General features: G+C 37.4%; 1 protein-coding gene across 7 annotated transcripts in view; it reads right to left on the bottom strand.

Moving 5' to 3' along the window:
* LOC121415911 overlaps positions 1-10,032 on the bottom strand; it is a 40,057-nt gene that overhangs the window by 10,300 nt on the left and 19,725 nt on the right. For all 7 annotated transcript variants that reach the window (XM_041609316.1, XM_041609323.1, XM_041609308.1 and 4 more), the window contains 9 exons: positions 8,682-8,823; positions 7,701-7,843; positions 6,762-6,931; positions 5,882-6,013; positions 4,003-4,151; positions 3,081-3,256; positions 1,529-1,765; positions 1,118-1,257; positions 301-519 (listed from right to left, as the gene is read on the bottom strand). In XM_041609316.1, the coding sequence (XP_041465250.1) occupies positions 301-519; positions 1,118-1,257; positions 1,529-1,765; positions 3,081-3,256; positions 4,003-4,151; positions 5,882-6,013; positions 6,762-6,931; positions 7,701-7,843; positions 8,682-8,823 (1,508 nt within the window). The remainder of the gene's footprint in view (positions 1-300; positions 520-1,117; positions 1,258-1,528; positions 1,766-3,080; positions 3,257-4,002; positions 4,152-5,881; positions 6,014-6,761; positions 6,932-7,700; positions 7,844-8,681; positions 8,824-10,032) is intronic.

Here is a 10,032-nt window from a genome sequence, read left to right as displayed (position 1 = left end):
ATGGAATCAAGTACATAGCAAATGCATCGAAAATGCCCATCAAATGACAATTAGCAGCTGGGGGTCTTTGTCGAAAATTGGTGAGCCAGAATTTTGTCCCAAGTTTTGGAGCTGATGAAAAATTGCAAATATGTTGTTGGTCCAGAGTCCAAGACAAAACTGTTGTTTTGATTGAACAATTTTTGACAAAAGCTTCTTGGTGGTTCACCGTCATGAAGGACATTTGTCAAAAGATATTCCACGTTCTTGAATCAGGCATCGCGGAAGCAAGAATTCCCTAGTATCTGACAGGGTACTCACTTGCTGATAGGCACTGTGATAATGTTAAGGAAGGCCCACTGGCCTAGGTAATGAAGGTACATCCTGATGAAGAAGATAACACACAGGAGCAGGATCAGGGTCCAGAACTCCCTGGACCGCCACTGGGACAAGCCCAGCTCCGCAAAGAGCTGACGACTGATGTACTGGACCTTCTCATGGCCCCGGCGAGCGGTGTGACCCTTCGTGGAGAACGGTTTCCTGGAGGTGGAAGAGAAATGAGAATACAAGACAAAGTAGTAAATTGAGATGCGACAGTCAGTCAGTATAACTCACTGGGAAGGAAGAGTAGCCAGAACAGCTTAAAGCTTTAACATGTGCTGTCCAATACATAAACCTTACGACTGACATCTCTTGAGATTTAGAAAGGTGAAGATGATAAACATTAGGGTGTTTAACATTACAAAATGTTTTACATTTCCACACAAAGCAGAGGTCTGGGGTGATTAAAACAAACTGTTGCTTCTGGTTGTAATATGTAAATATAATACCTGCAGTGTCTGGCGAAATCAACTTTATCAACTTTATCAGATCTAGTAACATTTTTAATGACAGATCATGATGTTGTTTCAAAGTTGAATGACACAGTATTGCATAAAGCAGTGTCGTATTCTTGCAGAGACAGAGTCAGCCAAGAAGTTGTCCATTATTACCTGGTTCAAACTGCAAGAAGGCGTACATCAAAGGGGAATAATACTAGTTGAGCCCTGCATTGTCACATAACAAGGACATACATTTAGGTCTAGTTGAAGTATTACAATAGGGTACATGTATATCTCAAAGAATATTGATGACTTACTGCACAGCAAAGCCATGGGTGGCTAGCTCCTCAAGATGAGTGAGCTTCTTGCGTTTCTTGCGCTGGTTGAGTAGAGTTGTCTTGGGGATCATGGTGTACATGCGCCGAATGTAGTCGGTCTGCGGTGGGTTCAGGTGTTGCTGTATACAGAGCAAATATACATCAATCATTTAAATCAGCAATTGATTTACCTTAAATCAGTACATGTATTGAATATATGGAAATTGAAATGATGCTTACTGCAATTTTCACAGTGCAGGAGATATAGAAAGATTCTCTACAGGAACTAGACTGATTTCAGAAAATATAAGATTGCCATCATCACCCTAATTCTCATTTTTTTTCTTCACATTTTGAGATAAAAAAACATATATTTATGATAAAGAAACAAAACACCTATAAACTTCACACCTTGTAGAAGAGTCCAGGTTCTCCCTTGACCGGTCGGAAGCCATCTTCCTTCTTCTTGATGTAATCTTCATCGTCCTCATCCGACTCAGAGTCCGTGTCCAGGTAAGCCTTCTCGTACTTGCCCAGGAGCTTCCTGGATCCCACAGTGGTTGGAGGAGGGTCCTCGTCCTTTGGCTTGGTGCCACGGAAACGGACGCCTTCAGATGATTCTATGGTCTTGGTAGAGGCCTCGCTCTCCTGGAGTTTGGAAGGAGATTGATAGTGAGGTCATTGATTGGGTAAGTGGTACCTCCATCTAACTTAGACCTGCTTCATCTTCTTTCCATTTTGTCTCATCCCACTTGGTGTAACCTTACTTTGTCTATGGACAGTTTGTCTAAGTAACATTTGGTCTAATGAAGTACATTTACTGTTTCATCCAATCTCAAATTAGGCTATATATTATAATGGCTAATATTCACTTGGGATACAGATACAATCAATCTAACCAATGTAACGAACGTCTCTGGCTGTCTCGCCTGCATTACGCGATTTAATATAGCTGCAGTGTTGACTTTGAAAACAGCTATTGAATATTACTATTCACAAAAGAAAATATTCATATATGATAATAAAATACTACCTCCATTGACCCAACTTGACCTTTAATCTGATCATGTGATGTGTTCCCATGAAAATCTACATATGGGACTACAATATTTACCGAGTTCAAATTCAAATCAGAGTCGGGAAAGAGGTGAATATTCTTCATTTTTCTGATATTTTTCAACTAAATCAAAATAATTTTAAGTAATTATGGAAAACAGATGGCCATTTCATGGATTTAAAGATGTAAAATGTGAAATTTTAGCCCCCCCCCCAATATTTTTTATTTTTTTTAGGAGCGTGATTTTTTGCTCTCCTTATTTTTTTTTAGGAGCGCGGTAGAAGCGCCAGCGTGATCGCGCTCCTCTAAAATGAAGGTCTGCTTATGTCTATGTTTCATGAACCACTTGTGTAGATTCATAAACTTTCTAAGTTATGATGCCAATTCAACAAATATCCCCAACACTGCCAAAGTTCATTGACCTTAAATGACCTTTGATCTTGCTCATGTGACAGGAAACACGCACAGGATGTTCAGGGATACTTAATCGCTCTTATGTCTAATTTTCAGAGATACTTAATCGCTCTTATGTCTAAGTTTCATGAACTAGATCCATAAAATTATAAAGTTATAATGACAATTCCACAAATACCCCCTACAGTTCATTGACCGTAAGTGACCTTTAACCTAGGTCAAGTGACCTAAAACTCAGGCAAGATCTTCATTGATACACTATCACCCTTCTGTCCAAGTTTCATGAACTAGGTCCATATGCTTTCTAAGTTATGATGACATTTCAAAAACTTAACCTTAGTTAAGATTTCAAAGTGGTGCTTATAGTCTGGCACTGCTATGCAGGCTAGACAAAAATGCAACAGAAATTTGCAATCGATTGCAAATATTTTCTTATAGCACCCCCGCATGTCTTACATGGCAGGAGAGGAAAAGATAAAAGAATCTGCATACCAGTTTCATGCTGTCGTTATCCTTGACACTGCCCTCACTGCTTGTGAGACCAGCCTTGATGCTCCCTGTACCAATGCTGCTGCTACCTCCCCTTGGAGTGGATCCCTCTCCTTCTTCGCTGCCAAGACCAAAACTGACCTTTGACCCTTTGACATCAGCAGCTGATTGGTTATCACCTGAAATACATGGATGAATAAACACTATGGGTGGTATTCTGATGATTAAATCCAGGAACCAAAGATCAAAATTGAGGACAAGTTGTGAGTAATCTCAATAAGTATGACTTCAACTGATTTTCTGAAGGTGGATAGCTGGTCTCAGCAAAATTATCGGGAGAACCACTCGTCAACTTTGATGCATAAGCAGTAAGCAATCACCTCAAAGAGAAAGTGGGCAGATATTCTCAAGGTTTTTCACCTTTGCTGATTTAAATTGTTTAATTTCATAGTTCAACATCCCAAATATTTCTCCTTCTTCAAATTTAACATTTATTTCTGCACATAAATCAGAACCAAAATTATGATTACAAAGGATTTATGAATAAGCAAAATAGAGAAAAAAATGTTGAAGTAACTGGATGTACTATATTACAAATGTTCCGGATTTGGCAACAATTATCCTTGATTTCTGTGCTCATGAAATTAATATGTGCGGTGACTAATAAGCCCCGATTATGAGAAGCCCAAAATGTATTAATTTTGTTTACATTGTTTGTTTCTCATGTTCACTACATTATTTTCTCATACTTGAATGATGAAGAAACCTATTATAGTTATTGTTTCTAGACAGTTAGGAGGAATGAGAAGAATTGTAATCTGAGCGAATAAAGTGAGCCTGCAATGTTCAAAGTTTGTTCAACATATGGCTTTCTGTAGTTAAGCCATAAGTGCAGAATAGAGGACATTGAATACAGTGTTCATACCATTACTTGAGACCATGTCAACCTGAGATCCTGGGACGGGTTCTTCACCATCAATGGCTTCTTCTGCTCCTTTGATTCTATCAGGGTACCCAATCAGGTTAGAGGAAAATTGAAGCTCTACCTCATACTCCTTCTGACCAGCTAGGTACCTGGATCATTGAACAAAGGAGAAAAGTAATAATAATAATAACAATAATAACAATAATAATAACAATAATAACAATAATAACAATAATAATAATAATATTATAATGGAACTGTGGCATACTAAAGGATAGAACCATCAACTGCAACAAGCCAGACATCATCGTCAGAGACAACAACATAGTAAATATCATTGAGGTCTCTGTTCCCCATGATATCAACATTGCTGTAAAGGAAAGAGACAAACGGCTCTAGTATCAAGACGTAAGGATTGAGTTGAAGAAGATGTGGAACGTGAAGTCAGAGGTCACACCAGTCATCATTGGTCAATCAGGAATGGTGAAGAAGGGAATGGGAGCCTGCATAACCAAGATATCTCCTCACCTTCGGATGTACGACATTCGGAAGGCAGCTATCTTTGGTACAACCAGATTGATAAGAAAGACTCTCGGACATTAGTAGTGTAAAGTTCCTAGTTGCACTTGAAATTACTTGGTGCTTTTTGTTAGAGCAAAGTTATTCAAGAAAAAATACAGACTTGATCCTGTTTAGAATAATAATAATAATATAATAAAGGATTACATAAATGCACAAAGTTAAAGCTTAACATTGTTGGGAGGTCTAGGAGCCTGTTTCATAAAACCTGTTACAATTTGCACTAACAGTTAAAGCTACTGAAATCCCTCAATTTGATTGGCTGATATTAAATCTGTTATAGAAATCATGAATATGTTATTATAACAAGTCTTTATAGAATGGGCCCTAGATCTGGTAGCTTTGATTGATTCATTGTGTAGGTTTCACAGTCTCCATCTATTGAGGCTGTGTAAATATTTTGTTCAAGATCTAGGAGATTTGTTGTATAAATAATAAATGGATTCATTCATTCATTAACTCATCTGTTTTATTTGTGAGATAGTGTGTACACATCCTGAACTTGATTGTGGACAGATTGTATAATGAACGCATATTTCAGAAAATAATAAATGTCAGTATCAACATCATCATCAACAACATACTCTTATCATCATAATCTTGATTATCACTTAGCACCCTCATCATCAGACATAATTATCATCGGCATCATCATTATCAAAATCATCATCACCGTCATCATTATCACCATCATCACCACCATCATTGTCAACTATTGGCATCATCAACACCATCATCATCATCATCGTCGTCATCATCATCGTTTTCGTCATCATCATCGTCGTCATCATCATCATCAGCACCATCATCATCATCATCAGCACCACCATCATCATCATTATCATCATCATCGTTATCATCATCATCGTCGTCGTCATTATCATCGTCGTCATCATCAGCACCACCATCATCATTATCATCATCACCATCATCATCAACACCATCATCATCAACACCATCATCATACTCATCATCAACACCATCATCATACTCATCATCATAATCATCATCATCTTCATCATCATCATCATCATCAGCACTATCATCATCACCATCATCATAATTATTATCATTATCATCGTCATCACCACCACCACCCCTACTGACCACTTTTACCACCACCACCACCAGGTATAAATATATTTATTAGAATGTATATATGCATATGTTATTCATTATGTAATTGCTTGTTGTTATGATTACACTTGTATACTTTCGTTATTGGAATGTGGCAATAAATAAATCAAATCAAAAATCCCTATCATCATCACCACCACCATCATCATTCATTCTATCTTACCTTGGCAACCTCACAATCTCGAAGTAGAGATTACAAAGCCAGTGATCTAGGTCTGATGCCATCAGCTTCTCAACCGTCTCATGACGGTCAATGCGAGTATCGATCTCTCCCCTCAGCATTGGTGTTTTATACCTTCACAAAATGAAGAAAAGAAAAGAACATACAGAAATAGTATTGCAATCTACTCCATGTGTTCAGGCTTACTTTAAACATTACATACACATATATTGTACAGACATCAAATTATTTATTAAATCTGCTATTAAATTTGCAACCACATATGCTGAATATTTCAAGGTGCTGATATGTTTGGTGAACGACTGCAACAAACATATTTCACTTTCTGATGTACAAACACAGAAAAAAAAATAGAAGAAAAAAAACCTATCAATCTACAAGTGAAATACTTTAAACTTTGCAAATGCATACCGTAATTATTCAGTATCACCAATTGGATTTTCAGATTCTCCATTCATCCACAAACATTGGATACTTTTTTTAACATAAGATACATATATGTGAGGCATAGAGGACATTTAATGGCATAAACCTGAATCTTGTGGAAATCATTCCAACAAGTGGAAAGATGATTATTTTGTAGAGTGCACACTGCTTCTCATTTCAAAGCCCTATGAATGAATTGGATGGGGATGAATAGTGATTTAACATACCATGGTAAAATGTACAATAAACATTTCATACTCCCTTTACATAGCAGTGAGCTTTAACATTCAACTTTCAGAGAGAATTTACTGAGGAAGGAAGGAAATTTTTCTTGAATACACACAATCCAATGGTTGATGTTGAAAATCAGTTTTTCAGTTAATTTTGAGGGAGACTTAACAGCCCTAGCTTTCTGCCTTGCTAGTGGTCAACTTACTTTCCCTGGAGGACCTCAAACTGACCATCACAAATGGGGAATACGCCCCAGGCCACCACCTTATCAACGGGCAGGAGGGTACCACGGAGCAGGAAGAGCTCAAAGACCAGTACCATACCTGGACGGATGTCCGGCTTTGACGGACATACTGTGAACTGACTCTGATCAATCTGTTTGGTGATGAAGGCAGGAGAGAAAATATTAAATTTATTACTGTAAAGGTGATGTTTTGATCCCTTTTGGAAAAAGGTGGTCTGGCAAAATAACATGGACAAGTAATTTCAAATTGTATAGCGCCTACCATTTTCATGCCATATTTCCATGATTAATGTGTGAGATCATCTAAAATTCCCCTTTTTTCCAAACTGAGTTTCAGTGTAGTTATGAACTATCTAGTGCCCTCTCCTGGTTCCGTTTTTCTTTATTTATCTTTAAAAATATCCCTTTGAGCACTATTTAACAATTTAAAGGGATGGGTCCAGGTTGACAATATTTAGATCTACGTGAGTAGAGTAAAATTCACAGACCAGAACAAGAATGCTGAGAGGGCGAGCACATAATACACATGCCTGTAATGCGGAAAATGGAGTCATTGGTCAAGCAAGAAAATTGACCTTTGACCTATTGACCTCAAAAACTATAGGCTACCTGGGATCCATGCTAGTATCATACTCACCAAATAATATGAGCCTAGGTTAAGTTAAACTAAAGTTATCATGTTTACAAGGACTTCAAAAGGGTAAAATTTGAAAGCATGTCACCGTGACCTTGACCTTTTGACCTTAAAATTAATCGGCTTCCTGGGATCCATGGGATTCCTTTTCCCGTTTTTTTTTTGGGGGGGGGCAGCCGATTGGGGTTTTGGGGGGAAGATTTACCAAAACTAAAGAAGGCTAAAACTATATTGCCAAATATATTCCTCATGTATAGTATCCTTACTGTAATCTCCACATTATAGAAATGGCCATCATGGTTGAGAGGGAGTGTAGACCCAGACCATTCTTGACCACGTAGGTTTGACCAGCGCAAGACATGTCCACCCAGACGGTCATACAGGGACGTCATAAGGATGAACCGGCCAGCTGAGGAAACAGAAATTATGAAATTAAAATAAGAAGAATCCCAAAGAAAAGAGGAGAAATGAGGAGAGGAAGAGGAAGGGGAAAAGTTCAGAATTTAGTTCAGACATTTTAAGATCCATTTTAACTTGTTTTTACATTAAAAGATATAGCCAACAATGCCATTAAAGCTAAATCAATAACTTAAACATGTCAACAAAAATTCCTTTTGAGATCTTCCCCAGTAAAAGATGGTTAATATCTTTTGCATGCCTGAAACCTTCAAAAACACAAACCCTGCAATTCATTGAAAGTTTTTGAAAAAAACTACTTCTTACCAACTGATTAAGCTGGAAGATGAGAAAGGATAATTTCTTGGGCTCATACTCTGATCTCCAGTTTAAATTATACTCGGGTTAAGGTTGTTGTTAATTAGGATGGCCAGTTGTGAGACAAATCTTTCTACAATAGAATCATTAATAAATGTCTGGGAATGAAAACTGAAGCACTTTTCTTCATCAAGAATGCAAGGGGATACAAAATGGTAAACACAAGAAATAAACAATTCAAACAGAATTCCTGATTTTTGGGCTTCCCATAGTTTTAGCAGAGTTACATGCAGACCCACTCAAGGGTTCATTTCATGCTGCCGCGCACAGAGACATCAAGCCATAGAAGTCGTGCGAGGTGGACGCAAGAAGTGGCTTCGCAGCGAGCGCGACCCACTAGTTAGAAATCCACTGCCAAACGCGGTTCTGTGTGCGAGGTTAGTATACTAATACTAACCTCGCACGAGTGTGGGTGTATGTAGACCATGGTCTAAGTTAAATGTAAGTTCAGAATATGGGCCTAATGGTCTTACCAGGTAGCTTATCCTTGACTCCTCTTAGGCACTTGAGTTTGATCTGTATGGGTTGTGGAGCTCGATTCCAGTCTACTTTCCAACGACGACCTTTTGACCCACCATACTGACCATCAGCCATCATCAGATCGCCATACATAGTCTAGATTGCAAGGTAGAAATACAGATGTTGGTCATCATGGTAGATAAGAATTACAGCAATGCCTGGTTCCGTGGAGAGTAAGCGCACGTTAGTAAATAATTTTTACTTTCTAGGAGCCTCCTGGCTACCCCCACCCCCATACCACAACCACTGTGTAAGGTACTAAGACTTTCAAAACCATGTTTCACAAAATAACCCTGGTTTTGCACACTAAACATATCTAATTAAAACTTTACTACACCTAATTATGGGATTAAAGTGATCCAAGTCCCCTGTGACTCGGACCAACGGACGTTTGTCACTTCATTATCCACTTTATTGGTGTCGAGTCAACTAAATAAATCAGAATTGCATCTACTTCTTTTCAATCACTATTTCCTTATTTCATCAACTAGTATTTTTCAAATAAAAATATCAGGATTATATTCATCTTTTCATGTTTCTCACAATAAAATTTTTTGCTTTATTTCATCTATTACGTTTTTACTAAATAAATCAAAATTGCATCTAGGCCTAACGTTAGATCTATCTCTCTTCAGTCTCCATTGCTTTATTTCGTCGATTCCTAATTTACTAAATAAATCTGAATTACATCTTCTTTTTCAGTCCCTATTGCTTTATTTCCTCAAATAGTGGTTTTAATATATTGTCTCTTTCATGTTTATGACAATAAGAATTTTGCTTTATTTCGTCTAGTACATTTTTACTAAATAAATCAAAATTGCATCTAGGCCTATCCCTCTTCAGTCTCCATTGCTTTATTTTTGAATATTTTCAATAATATGAATTATTAAAATCAATAGAATCACATTAAAAACACTATTACTCCTCGTGATCCAAGTCGGGGGTAAAATGGCAATCACCCTGTTGATATTCATCTACCCCTCATTTCCCTCCTCTTCAAAACCACTATGCCACTTTCAGACAGTTTCCTAGAGATGAAAAATTAATATTTTTGATAACAAGAATCATTAAAATCAAAGGAAATCACATTAAAAACACTATTTTACTGTCTACTTACTCCTCGTGATCCAAGTCCCCTTCCTGTGTTGAAACTGCCAATTTCCCATAGGAGGGGACTCGGATAACGAGTAATATGCTATTACAAAATCTTTTTAAAATAAAAACACATAACCTGAAAGAATATCTTTTCTTCTTTATAAAGATACCAAAAACATGAAATTTTGTCAATATTTAGAGCAACAATGG

The sequence above is a fragment of the Lytechinus variegatus genome, chromosome 1 (assembly GCF_018143015.1).
Source record: "Lytechinus variegatus isolate NC3 chromosome 1, Lvar_3.0, whole genome shotgun sequence".
NCBI lineage: Eukaryota > Metazoa > Echinodermata > Echinoidea > Temnopleuroida > Toxopneustidae > Lytechinus > Lytechinus variegatus.
This window is presented reverse-complemented; position numbering and strand designations above follow the sequence as displayed.